Raw genomic sequence first — 14,595 nt, 5'->3', positions numbered from 1 at the left:
TGGCGTTGGCATGCTCTTTTGACGGGCATCTAGGCGGTTGCTTTTTGGGGGTGGCGAATGGATTAACATTTAGGTGGTGGCAAATGAAGTTCAAGTCAATTCCCGGGGCCTCGTAGGCGTCCCATGCAAGCACGTTCACATTTTTTCTCAGAAACCCAATCAGTTCTTCTTTCTCTCGGAGAGGTAGTTCTAAGCCAACTTGAAAGAATTTCTCTGGATCAACGTTAACAATCACATTTTCTAGATCTTTACATTTTACCTCCTTGGCTGGCTCATTAACGGGTATCGTCGGGGTGGATGATTGCTATAAGTCCCTTTTAATAGAAGCCAAAGACTCTGCATTGGGTTGGCCTGAAATGGCAGCCACCATGCATTGTCTGGCCATGGCCTGATTTCCCACAATCTCCTCGACTCGGCCTTCCGACCGGTATTTCACCTTCTGGTGGAGTGCAGAAGAAACGGCCCCTAAGGCATGGAGCCAAGGTCTAGCCACTATAATTGTGTAACGCAAATAGGCGTCGACCACAATGAAGTCCACCTCCCACCGATCTGTATGAGCAGTCTGATCTGGCCCCTTGATGTAACGGTTTTCCCTTCGAAGCTTACTAAGGGGGAATCATACGCCGTTAAGTCTTCAGGTTTTAAATTCAGCCCCCTGTACAAGTCGGGGTACATTACTTCCACAACACTTCCCTGATCCACCAGTACTCTCTTCACATCAAACCCCCCAATTCTAAGTGTAACTACCAGAGCATCGTCGTGGGGTTGGATAGTTTCGATCTTATCCTCGTCTGAGAATCCCAGCACAAGCGAGGCTTCTTTCCTGGATTTTTTGAACTCTCGATCGTTGTCCTCGGTGGAGAGCCGAGCCACAGACATTACTCTGAAGGGACAAGAGCCGGTCCTTCCCAGAGCAGCAAGGATGACATTTATCGTGCCCATGGGAGGTCTAAAAGATATGTCTCTCCAGGGTTCTTAGTTCGTCTAGTCTGGATGACCACTGGAAGGATGCAAAAGGTGCCTCAATTTCCCTTCTCAAACCAACTGATCCAAATGGTTCCATAGGTTCCTGCAATCCTCGATAGTATGTATGTGGTCTTGGTGGTACTGACAATATAAACTCTGATTGCGCTTTGTGGAGTCTCCAGTCATCTTATTCGGCCACTTAAAGAATGGCTCATTCTTGACTATCTTTAAAACTTGGTGTACCGGTTCTCTGAATACGGCGTTAACCGTGTGCATGTTGGCTGATCCTGATTGCCCTACCAAATCTCTTCTTGGATGGTTATTGTTGTATCGTTTCGACCTAAAATCATTCCTCTTTTGAGGAATGATCTTCTCCTTTCCTTTCCCTTGTAGTTGGTCCTCTTCCACTTTTTTGTATTTGTCAATCCGGTTCATAAGTTGACGAACGCTGGTGACAAGTTTACCAGTCAAGGATTTCCTCAAACAATGCTCGGTGAGGAGGCTGCTTTTAAAAGTGCTGATGGCGACAACGTCATAGTTGCTGTCCATTTCATTGTACATTTTCCAGTATCTGTCCGAGTATGCTTTTAAAGTTTCTCCCTCACGTATGGATAATGATAATAATGAGCTCAGAGGCAGAGTAACCCGTCTATTCATAATGAAACGAGAGCCAAAAGCTTGGGTGAGTTGCTTGTAGGAATCTATGGAATCCGTTTTCAAGCTATTGAACCATCTCATCACCACGAGTCCTAAGCTGGACGGGAAAAGCTTGCACATCAAAGTTTCATTCTGAGAGTGGATGACCATTCTTTGATTAAACTGGCTCACATGCTCCACGGGGTCCATTCGACCATTATGAACGGTGAACATAGGTTGATGGAAACGCCGAGGTAGTCTAGCACCTTCTATCTTGCATGTGAAGGGTGACTTAGAAACCTGATCGAGGGCTTTGTTCATAGCATCATTACCCAGGCCCTTACTAGATGGTCCCTTGTGCTTCCGTTTATGGCGGTGCTCGTCTTCATAAGAGAATGACTCACTTGGGGGAGTTCTTGATCTCCACCTGTAATCACTATCCTCTTCATCATTAGAGGATATGTTGGAGCTAGAAGGGGACCGCCTTCGTTATGCATGGTGCAGTCTCTTTTTTAAGTCGTCTATCTCTTGCTGCATGGCTCGATGGTTGTTTTGTCTTTGGGATATGCGATTGCCCACTTGAGAAGGGCTTTTGTTCGTCTGGGTGACATGCACACTCCCCTCTAGCTAATTTCGTTCAAGTTTAGGGTCAGGGGAATTACCCTGTTGTTGAGACCCCATAGATTCTGTTTGTTGGGGACTTGCCTGGCGTGGGTTTTCCTGGTGTAGACCTGATCCTTCCATGCTTAACTGTTGCACTCACTGGCATACAAGTTCTCCCCATAGACGGCGCCAATTGTAAGGGCAAGATCTGGAGCCCAAGCCCAAACGTATGGAATCCTGGTCTAATAAGCCCAATACAATGAATTTTGTAGAGTATGGGTCAAAGAACTAGGTCTTAATGAGTTGGGCAACGGCTAGTATGGAGTTAAAAATCAATCAAACACAAATAAAAACCAACATTGCCAATGGACGTTTGGTTTGAGGAAACCAAAATTTAACGTATACAGATCACAATATTAAGATTGTTTAGCATGCTATAGTATTTTCTCTCACTCTTTTTCTGCCTCCTTTCTTCATAGGGGCTCTTCCACATTATATAGCTCCTTTCTGATCATCTGGACTTTACATTTGTTGATCATCTGGATCCCCACTTGAGTACTCATCCCATCAGACACCCCTTTCAGCCCTCTGTGAATTGTGGCAGCTAAGGCAGTACTGTTCAAGGGTCTTCTCCACATTAATGCGGCCAGAAAAGTAGCTGTAGTGCATTTAATATGGTGGTAGCAGCTTTTCCTTAGATATTTTGAGTTTTCTTCCCTCTCACGTGTTCAGGGAGTGCATTTTAATTGCTAGAGTACACACTTGGTCTGGGTTTGTCGTATTCAATGAGGAGTTCCTCCTTAGACCTTCTTCCCTTTGTTCCCCACTGATGAGACTTGTAATGTGGATCATTTAAGTCTTATTCTTCTCCTCGGACTTGTTAGTATCCTTGGACAAGGCCCAAGGCCCAATACATTATTTTGGGCCCTAGCCCCTACATATATATATCACCAACTGTACCGCCAAAGAAATTTCAAAATCTCTCCACACTAAGAAATTTCAAAATATTCTCTCCTCTCTCTCTCTGCGAATGAATTTTTTCAAGCGGCTATGGTCTGATACGTTTTTCTTCTCTGTTTTGATCTGTTTGTTTCCTTCTTCTTCTTTATTTCACTAAACTTTTTTTTTTTAGGTATAAAATCAGAATCAAAATCGAAACAAGGAGGCTCGTAAAGCAGTTCAACGCTAGGATCATATGATGATGAGCACTTAGAGATTGTGTTCCTACTAATTATTGCTTGCTCTATCAATCTTATTCTTAACCTAAATTCACTCTCTAACGCTCTCTTTGTCAACATGCCATTTCGCTTCCTTTTGAATGCTGGAAAATCACTACCTTGTCGGATTATTCCTCATAAATTTCTTGACCATGTTTTTAGAACTTGTAAATTTTTAGCTAATTATTAATTAGTCATTCTAATTAATCTCTTTTGTTATTAGCATTCAAGAAATTTTCAATAAGGCAACATACTAATCCACCACTTATATTAAAAAAAAAAATTAACAATATAAAAAATATGTAATGTTATTAAGAACCTACAAACATGACTAAATGAAATGGTTTGTGTTTCTACACAAACCTCTCCTCCCAAAGTATCATTGATGTGGACCAAATGGACGTAAGTGAATTGATTAGACCAAAATGGAATGAACCAGATCGAATAGACTAAACTAGAACCAACAAACCAAATAAACCAAAATGTTACGTTAATATGGTTCAATAAGAGCATGCTAACAATAAATATCGCGTCAATTTTTAAATATTATATATAGATGCCTAAAAGCACAAGTAGGTTTACCACAACAAAAAAAGGAAAAAAAAAAAAAAAAAAAGGCACAATTAAGGCCGTTTAATATTCTATTGAATAATATTTTATACACTTCCCAAAAATAAAAGTGAATTGTACACATGTCAAGAAAACAACATATAACAAAAGTAATTTTGGGTGCAGAGTGCAAACCAGTGAAATACTAACTCCTATCTTTTTATTTTAAAAAATTAATAATGAATTATTGACGAGTGTATTTTTCTTTTAAATATATGTATATTGCAACTTGTAAGTATTCAGAAAATAAAGGCCTAAACCCACTAAGAACAGTGGTACCTTATCTTTCAAACCAAGCCCAAACAATATAATTTCTTTAGAGAGTGGGAAATACTTCAAGTGCAATTCTAAGCTAAATCCAACTCTAAGACCGAAGAGACTAGAATGGCTAAGAGGTACAACACAAGTAGAGAATCAAAAATAAAATAAATAAATAAAAACTCTCCTTGGGCAGGTCCAAGGATTAGTTTCTTTTATATATATATATATATATATATATATTATGTTTAAGTACTATACCAAATAATGCACTATTCACTTTCTCGTTTTTCTATTTCTTAGAGAAAATGTCCATCCTTAATTTCTGGGAGACTCCCTTCGTTTTATATCCTCCTTCTTTGTATCCTACCCCTCCACCTATATGCCTCCAAGCATTCCTAAGAATACTTGTCCCATCAAAACTCTGCTGAAGATGGTAGAAATGGTTGCTAGTTGTGAAGTTACTACTCAGGGGTCATTTCCTTATTAATGCAGCTGATAAGGTTGGTGCAAGGCATTCAATGTAGAGGAGAAAAGTGTTCCTTCCAAGAAACTTCCTCCTATCGTCCTTGCTTCCGTCGCTACCCCTTCTCCTTACCCTGGAACATCACAAGATGCCAATTGTCTTGATTATGTTTCCATCCTAGGGTGGATGAAATCCTCGGAGCACATTTGTCCCTTCGGGCTTGGACTAAGCAAATTATTCCTTGGTCCAATCCTTCTCAATCCTCAGACCCCCCATACAACTCATAATTATATATTTATAATTCTTAAGCCTATGCCCTTGGAGTATTTGTTAATAAAATCATTACTTTAATAAACTAAATTAGCGAATATCTAAAAAATACTTTACATATAAGAAAATTCGGTGGGGATCAATCCCCAAGGGTTTAACCACCACAAGGAAGGAGGAGGCGATAGGCAAGGAACATTGGCGTAGTAAAATGTTTTTAATTTTTCATGTGTGCTCAAATGGATTGGGCCGAGCTACATTATGCCCAGTGGGGGGAATCGAATCTGCTGGAATTCGAAAAAATAAATATAGCTGCATCTTGCCATCTTTCTAGTACCTGACTAGTAATATACTATATTCTCATGTATTAGTATTTTTTTTTTTTTTTTTTTTTTGGAGAAAATTTAGTTAGATTAGAAGTTAACACACGGGAGGGGGAAGTAAGACTCAACTATTAGTATGTTTGGTGTAACAGAGGAAGAGTGGTGTCAATGAACTTCTTTATTGGATTGGTAAAACATATATGCATTGTTATAATATTAGAGGTATTAGATAAAGCAAGAACTACGTTTGACTGATAAAATCCTTGCCCCGAAAGTTTTTTTTTTTTTTTTTTTTTTTTTTTTTTGAGAAAAGTAAATGAACATAATATGTGACCTAAAGCCCCATTTGGTTTGGGTGATTTTCAGGAGGTCAAAAAAGAGAGGGAAAAATAAAGTGAATTTTGAATACTGCCCTTGTTTGGTTGAGATTTGAGAAGTGCCTTTTGTTTAAGTTTTGTTTTATGTAAAGGAGCATAAGAGTAAATTTATATTAATATAATTTTCTATTGTCTTATTTTTCTTTTCAACCAAACAAAAAAGTTTTTCATCCTTCTACTCCCAACCAAACACATAAAAGAAAACTAAAATTTTTTTTATCCCCCGCTTTTCCATCCCCAACCAAACAAAAGCCTAATGGCTAGTTTGAATTGAGGAATGAGAGAGGGAGAGTAAATTAGAATTGGCCAAATATTTGGCTAATTTTCGATTAACCCTACTCTACTCCTCAATCCAAACGGACCATAAAAGTTACCATTATAGAATATTATATCCTCAATCCAGCTCAATGATATGAAAGCATGCGTTTGGTAATCAATTATAAGTTGGCTTTTTCCTTGAATTATTTACTATTTGCGAGTCTCACGCTATTTTTTTACTCACATTTATTTCAAATAATCTAACTTTTAGTTTTTTGGGGGAAAAAAATCATAGTTATAATAATGCATATTCACACAACGCTGATATCGTAAAACAACAATGTTTTACAAACAACAAATTTCAAAAACATATTTTTACAGCTTATTGAGGTAAACTAAATTGCGGTTAGCACTTAGCACATCTTTTACAGGAGACCACCATAGACATAACTTCCTTTGTAAACCAATTTCAACTCGCCTCTCAAAGTCTCAACAGTTGCAAAAATAAAGCGATGTTGGCATTTTAACGTCGGTCAAACAAACACACATCGCTCGATCTTTATAATTTTTCTTTTTGGCTAGATAGAGTGTACTCGCATAAAAATCCCCTTTAAATTCTGGAGAATGTAGTGGAATAGAGCGACAGAAGTTAGTGGAAAGAGCTATTCATCAAACCAAGGCCAACCAGCTCAAGCTTGTCACACCAAACTTTATTAAGTCAAAGTTTTGTTTAACATAAAGAATTATACAAATGAAAATGTTAAGAGGTACTATACATTTTATTACTAAAACTTACCAATTGAAGAATAGTTTATGCAGTAAAATTTGTTGCATTCTAACATCACTAGTATATATTATAATGGGGAAAAATTTTAAATTCAAAATTTAAAAAAGCTATCCCTCCCTAGTGCCCTAGTAGTTACAGCCTACAGGTCCTTCCAAAATAGATGATATATTTGCTTGGAAGAAGGGATTAGGGGTTAAAAAAAGCCCAGGTCTCCAAAAAGCGGTCGGGTTAGCACATGAAATATGAAATGTTGTCGCATATGCTTAATTACTTAATAAGTCTATCCAGCAACTAAGATTCTTACTTTGACCAACAATAATGCAAGAGGACCAACTCAAAACAAAAGGAATTTGGAGATGAATAAGGATCATAAAATGCTGACATGGACAGTAGTAACAATACTAAAAACTTTTCTTCTTCTTTTTTGGAACTAGATGGATGGATCCCCCATTCAAAAGTATTTTTCTCCAACCACTGTAACATTCTAAGCATTGAACCAAAGTTAATTACAAAATCCAGTTTTCCTAGCTACTGTAACTAGAACTTTAGCCATCAGAACAAAAAACCTCCTGCCTTTCCTCTTTTCCCAGGTTAAGAGGTGAATTAGAGAGAGTATAACTGTGAGAGGGTCAGATGTTGGTCAGCTTCGGGAAAATGCCACAACTAGAGCTTGTTTTCTGGTATTGTTAATTGGCTGGAAATTTGGCATTATCAGTGAAGTGATCAACATTGGGTAACGTTGTCAATAAGGCTGGTGAGGCCATAAGAAATACTCAGCTTGTGGGTGATGGTATATATTCATTGGAGTTGCAATGCTTGAAGAACCTGGGGAGTTTGAAGTAGTGACGATGTTATTGGATTGAAAATGCTGGAAGAGGTTGTGATGGTAGAATGCTGCTGTCGAAGCATCTATTGGAATTCCACAAGGTATGGCCGGAAGAGACTGAATTGCAGCAAAATTGATGCTACTGTTGCTGCCGCTGCTAGCCTGGGGTTGCTGATTGTGGGTTATTACCGGTTTCTGCTCTGATTCTAGTGAGAGCTTCAAGCGCTTAGCCGCACCTCCGATGGGCAGAGAACTCTTGGCAATAGCTTCCACATCATACCTGTTCATCTCAAAATTGGTTACAGCATTTGCACCCCTGAACTTTATGGCTGCAATATCATAGGCCTCGGCTGCTTCCTCTTCGGTGGCTGCCATCATTCAACAAAAACAAATAAAGTCAAGTCATTTTTCAGACATGCACCATTGTATTCTTTCCTTTTTTTTCTTTTTTGTATGACCAAGGAATTTAACAAATCAGTCCACAAAGAAGTTAATTGATATAAAGGATTGACCAAATTCTATAGCTAAGATTGGGTGGGGTTCATACAAGCATGATCATCACTTCTATTCTTGTAGCTGAAATTAAACTCATATATTTACCAAAGGTTCCAAGGTAAAGATCTTTGTTCCCAGCAACTCGGCCTATCCTTGCTTGCCATCTCCCCTGTTGATGATGCCTGGAATATCAAAGTAATACACAACTCATTAGTAGCTATACATTACATGGTATTGAATAAAAAAGAATGACCAAAAAAAGAAAAGCAATTCATATAGACTCAAGAAACAAAAATTAGTTGTAGTAGCAAAGATTTCAATTGCACATAAATGTCTAGACCTTGTTACACCCCTGTATATAGAGGCTCCCCTTGAAAAACCGCTACTCTTCCTGTAACATAGAGGGAAGAAAGATATATAAATAAACTTCTCAATTATTTGCAGGTAAGGCTAAAAAGCCTAAAGGTGGTATTAAGTTTACCTTCTCAGAGAAGCAATGAATTCTTGCTTTGTCACATGTTTCATCTCTTCCAATTCTTTGGTGTAATTTGAAACCTAAAAGGGAGTAGCCAATTTGGTGAGTGAATTAAGTTCAATGTTCTAGTTTTAAGCTAGGCTACGTAGTTTTTCATGCAGAAACAAAAGGAATCGTGATTATATATGCCTATCTTACAGGGAAGTTGGTGGTTGCAGTGGGTCCCCAATATTTGAGGGCTGCCAAATCATAAGCTCTCGCTGCCTTATCTTCCTTGTCATATCCACCTGATAGTATATCCAATGTACACCATTATAATCAACTATATTAATTAATATTATGGAATCCTAAACCACAATTAGATCAATACAGTTTCAAAAGCAAACTAATGAACAGAAAAATAATAAGGAAAAGTTCTTACCCAAGTATACTGTAGAACATATTCGAAGGATGAGCAATATCCACATGTACGTGCAAGATCCGAAGTTACATGCAAAACATAAAGCAAGAATTTCAAGTTAATTTTCTGACTGGAGATATTTTAGAAAACTGTACTATAAAAAGAACAATGCGCATGCCAATGCATGTGCTCAAAGGAGATGAGTTCAATTTTTTGAGTAAATAATGGCTAATTTTTTCTACCAAAAAAAATGGCTAATTTTCAATCTACAATGAAATGTCATTTTCTCTCTGTCCTCAAGCGAGAGAACCTTTAGGTTTCTTTTTCTTTTTTTCCCGAAGTGTACATATGCTTTAATAAATGATAGCACTTTTATTCTATAACAAAACTATTTGCTATGATACAAGCCAAACTTATCTCAAACTCCCAATCACTGATCAATAAACCAACTTTTGGGAACTCAATAATAGACCTTTTCAGTAATCTTGATGAGATTTCTGACAAATTTTCACCACATTAAAACGTTAATGCTTTGTGTAACCAGGCAGCTAGACTTAACTTCTTTTCTCTTTTTCACACTGCATATGGCCCACATAATATATATTGAACTCAAAGTCTCATACACAGTAAGAGAGACGAGAGAGTAGTTTTACACTTTTACCATTGAACTCATCTAGTAGTTTTTTTTTTTTTTTTTTTTTTTAAGAAAAACTTTCCGCTAAAGTTTAAATTACATGTTCTTTAGGTTCTTATCATGCATTTCATTTCTACCAAATATTACTTATTATTCGATCTATAAATTTATTTTTTATGCAAAATGTTATATTAAAAAAAAAAACTTAAAATTTGAACATTAATTAATTTATTGATAAAATAACTATTAATCTTTGATTTTCTCAAATATATTAAAGATCTATACAAACCATGTCCAAAACTTTTCCCGTTGGCTATATTACCATGTATGAATCAGAGACTCAGAATCATAGCCCACATTATCAGCTCTACCCAAGACCCACATTCAATCAATTTCGGCGACAATAGTGGGGTGGAGTGTGCACTTTAGTTTTAAGTTCAAATTTGAAATGGGTGCAATGGTCAAACCCAGACTAGCTGTGATGGATGCAAGAAAGCAAAAGCAAAAGCTAAAGCCAACTCATAAGATATCAGACTAGTTCAGAATCATTGAATTCTGTAACGTCTGGTGATAGATGTGAGTCGCATCAAAATTTTTAACCTTTGCTAATAGGTACGACCCCAAGTATGAAGAGAGAGAAAGCCAATGAGAAGCGGTAAAGAAATAAACAAAATGGCGGCACATCCGATCAAATCAATTGAAGGGAAGAAAGAAAGAAAGGGAAATTTCTGAACAGCAATCGAAAAAAACTCAGTACCCATATTGTACATGCATATACCATCAGTCAGTCATTAAAAGACATGAGGAAGTAGCTTCATCCACCAGGTGACCACACAGAGACCCCATTAATGCTTCTTGAATTATTTTAATGCTTTCAAACTTCTTTTCAGTGCCACAGTATTTAGATTATTCTTTCTTTCTTTCATTTCTTTTCTTAACAATTACTGTATAGCAGTACTTGCTTCTCCCCTAGACATTAAGGTTACACTTAAATGTAACACTCTATTAAAATGTAACATAAAAACTTAGTAAAGATTTTATTGAATTAATATTTATATATATAAATAGAGAGAGAGAGAGAGAAATGGTGTGGACCTTGACGCCCTTTTCTAGCCTGACCCTCCCTTCTACAGCTGTTGTCCCATAGATGCGCTTCATATCTACCTGTCCACCTGTGTCTGCATCAATGTAAAAAAGAAATATGAGTCAAAAATCTAGAAACTACTCTCTGAGACTTTGTTCTCTCTCATTACAATGACACTTATATTAATCAAAGCCCAATCTAAACCTTACATTTTTCACACACAATAGCTTGTGTTACAGTTAGTCAAACAATCACATTATTAACAAGCATACATGCACAAACCAAATAATAATAGCAAAAAACAATTGGCGGATTGAGTAGTGGTACTACCTTGTGACTCCTCTGTAGATCGAAGTTCGCTGACCAAAAGTATCGGCAATCTTTTTAGTGCCCTCAGACTCAACCGAAACAATGGGCTTTTGCTCAGAGCTGTGAGTCTGAGTGACCCCTAGTGACAAAGCTCCTCCTGTAACATTGGCACAGTTTGAGAACCCCAGCTCAGTCCCAGCTGACTCAATCGATTGACCCCCAAACTCGGCACATGCGAGCTGAGTCCTAGCAATTGAGGCCGAGTCATCCACTTCTGAGCCTGAGTTAGTAGAAAAGGCCTGAAACCCAGTTATTGTTTTGAGATCTTGTGGCTCGTTGAAGTACGCTGAACCCTGGTCATAGATTTGGGTCAGGGACGAGTCCTGGGTCTCGGTTTGGCTATCCGAGTACCGAACCATAGACGACGAGTCACCCAGAAAATCTTCAAGCTTTGGAATAACTTGTTGGTTTTGGATTTGTGGGTCAATCAAACTTGTAAGAAAAGATGAATCGCCAAGGTTTTGTGCCTCACCTTCTTTGACTTCATTTTGGTTTGCCCAGCCTACAACAAAAATGTAAAGGAAAACTCAGTAGCATGCATAAGAAGCGAGTCAACCCAGATTTTGTCATTTACTCAGCTATGAAAAATGATTATACTTATCGATTTCTTCTATATTAGTAGATTTATCCCTACGGATTAACTGACAGAACAATATCATTGCTTTTAACTGAGCATAATCCAATCCTATTCTATATCTATAGCTCAGTTATATATGTCAGGCACAGTAATTTTTGAAAACCGGGAAAAAACACAAAACCAAGATTCAAGACTATATTTTGCACTGTTTCTCTCAAGTTTCTTAGCAACCAAACAGATGTCCAGAAAAAGTTGGGCTTTTTTTACGTGTCTCAAGTAAGATTTGAGTCAGTGATTTGCAGATTAGAAATACGGTGAGCTCATCAGACGAAGTATTGGACACTAAAAATCGTTCCTCTTGACCGTTGAGAAAATCAAAAAAAATAAAAACTTTGCGAAACCCATAACAGGAAGCATTTTATTTTGTATATACTTTCCACAAAAGTATCAACATGTATATCCTTTTCCTGCAACTTCTCAGCAACCAAACAGGACTTAAGGTTCTTATAAATACTGAAACAAAAAAAGTTGGGATTTTTACCGTTGGTATAGAAGTTATCGATCAAGTAGTGAGGAGAGTCAGTGGAGGAGTTCTCGTAGCTCATGAACTGAGACTCAGAGGACCTCAGCATTTCCATCGGAGACAGTGAGAAAGACAACCAGTTCGTTGAAGGACCCATTATTTCTTTTCACTTTTATAATCTTCTTCTTCTTTTTTTTTCTTTTTTGCTTTCTGTTTGGTTTCTCTTAAAATTTAAATCTGCAGCACAAGCAAGCACGGAACATTGTATATATATATATATATATATATGAATAAAACAATTTTTAATAGGAAAGAAACAAACAAAATGAAACTAACTTTGAACCACGAAACTGAAATTACCTCAGCCCAACCGTTACTAAATGTTCCTCATATAGGATCAAAAAAATAAATACACAGTTGAGTACGATAATCACGAAGCCAAAATCAGTGTAAACCCCTTTTGACAGAGATATTGACAAGCTTCAACAGTATTGCTAGGTAGCTAAATAGGTGAGTGAAAAAAGGTCCTTAGCAACACAATGCATGCAAACCCATTTTCAAGGATTCAAAGAAGCGTCAAAAAATGAAACTTTCACTTTAGAGAGAGAGAGAGAATCTAGGGAGAGAAAAGAGTACTGTTAAAGTGAAAGTAGGGACTATTTGATGCTTTCAGAACGAGTGTGTGAGAATGAAAAGCAGGTGTAGGTTTATAAATGGGAAAGACGAGGGGTTTCTGCTGCCAGCCGGCGTAAAACCAGAGAGGAAAGAGAGAGAGAGAACTTGAGAAAGTGAGTGAATGAATTTCTCAAAGAAATCAGAGAGAGAGATTAATAGTAATACTAGTGTAGTATAATAGTAATTAAATAGTTAGATAGAAGAGTAGCAGTAATTAAAAAATGTGTATATATTAAGGGAAGTGACTTTTGGCACTGCGCAGAAGAAATTTTGTCTGAAACAAGGTCGCGAAAGATCCGGGCTGGCGGAAATTGGAGACTTTCCCTAGTTTTCTCTTTTCTTCTTCCTTATTTTACATTTATGTCCCTTCCTCCTATTTTATCACACATTTCAGATTTCTTCACACTTGTCTTACATGCAGCTTTCCTACTTGGACTGCCATAGTGGGTCCGATTTTTATGTGGGCCTCCTCACATTCATTTCCAATTCAAATTTGCAGCCAACTTATTACTAGGGTTATGAGGTAAAAAAAATATCTAATTACTAGAGGATATACTTTCCATAGGGTGAGAAGCATTTTTTTTTTTTTGAGGAACCAAAGGGTGGAGTTTGTGCCCAATATTCCAATGCACAAAGATAAGACACACCAAAAAAGATAAAACGCTGAGATAACCTAAGTTTTTCTTAAAATGGTGATACACGTCAACTTTTGGCCATACGTCATCATTTTGACAGGTTTAGTGCGCTGGAGCACTAATTTCAAGCAAAGTCACACTTTCCATATACATGTCTTTTTTTTTTTTTTTGGATGAACTTCTCATATATGCATCAACCTTCTCCTAATATATCCGTTTCAATATAACAATGAGATTTATACATTACAAAAGAATATCGACATAAAAGCAAAAGACAACTGTAATTGAATTTTCTCCAAAAATGGTGATGCGCATCAACTCATAGCCATGTGTCATCATTTTGATAAGACTAGTGTGTTAGAGCTCTAGTTCCAAGCCAAGTCCACTTCCTATATATGCGTCTTTTCTTTTTAATGAATTTTCCATATATGCATCAAACGTCACATAATATACCGGTGCTCATATAAATATGGGGTCTACACATTACAAGAGATTATACATGTAAAATGTCGTACACAGTGCACAAAACTCTCACATTTTTGTGAGGTCTGGAAGATGAATAATGGAAAAAATAAAAAGTTGAATTATATAAATTTTTAAAAACAATGTAGTGAAGCAGTATTTAAATTTTCATGTACATTGTTATTTTACATTGATTTATTTTCTTTATTTTGAAAATTTGAAATACATATTTAAACTTTAGATTAGTCATTTGAATTGATTATTGGTTATGAAGAATTGTATGAGGGAAACTAAGTAAATTAACCTAGGTATGAATAATATATTATAGTTTATTTTTGTGGGTCCGAGAGGTCTGCAATCCGGCCCAAACTCTATCTGGGCCCAGGGCCCGTGCCGAGGAGGTATCTTGCCGAGGACGAATGATCAATGGCCGGGGTAGCAAGGGGAACGGCTGAGAACTTACCCTGTCCTCGGCATTCCAGAGCTTCAATGGGAAGACCAACATCATGGTGGAGGCAATCCCCAAACAGCCCCCTCAAGGGGATGTGAACATAATGGGGCCCATAGGGAAGTAGGGTGTGAAATTGGACCAAGGAAAATGCGTCCCCTCTTCAGTAAATGCACCTGCCAATACCCAGAACTGATTAATGAGAAAAGACGTTTGGACGGTGTA

At 37.3% G+C, this 14,595-nt stretch overlaps 2 protein-coding genes across 2 annotated transcripts; both read right to left on the bottom strand.

Moving 5' to 3' along the window:
* Nucleotides 1–1,035: 1,035 nt before the first annotated feature.
* LOC115950198 lies at nt 1,036–1,812 on the bottom strand. The gene has a single exon (XM_031067438.1). It carries the CDS (start codon nt 1,810–1,812, stop codon nt 1,036–1,038), a length of 777 nt encoding a protein of 258 aa, XP_030923298.1.
* Nucleotides 1,813–7,149: 5,337 nt separating this feature from the next.
* LOC115994049 (AP2-like ethylene-responsive transcription factor AIL6) lies at nt 7,150–13,063 on the bottom strand. Its single transcript, XM_031118062.1, has 10 exons — nt 12,511–13,063; nt 12,169–12,387; nt 11,012–11,552; nt 10,693–10,775; nt 8,985–8,993; nt 8,762–8,850; nt 8,570–8,643; nt 8,429–8,479; nt 8,194–8,270; nt 7,150–7,961 (listed from the first exon to the last, which is right to left on the bottom strand). The coding sequence occupies exons 2-10, from the start codon at nt 12,305–12,307 to the stop codon at nt 7,510–7,512; spliced, it is 1,515 nt and encodes a 504-aa protein (XP_030973922.1). The 5' UTR covers nt 12,308–12,387; nt 12,511–13,063; the 3' UTR covers nt 7,150–7,509.
* Nucleotides 13,064–14,595: the final 1,532 nt, after the last annotated feature.

Source organism: Quercus lobata, chromosome 6 (assembly GCF_001633185.2).
Source record: "Quercus lobata isolate SW786 chromosome 6, ValleyOak3.0 Primary Assembly, whole genome shotgun sequence".
Taxonomy (NCBI): Eukaryota; Viridiplantae; Streptophyta; class Magnoliopsida; order Fagales; family Fagaceae; genus Quercus; species Quercus lobata.
This window is presented reverse-complemented; position numbering and strand designations above follow the sequence as displayed.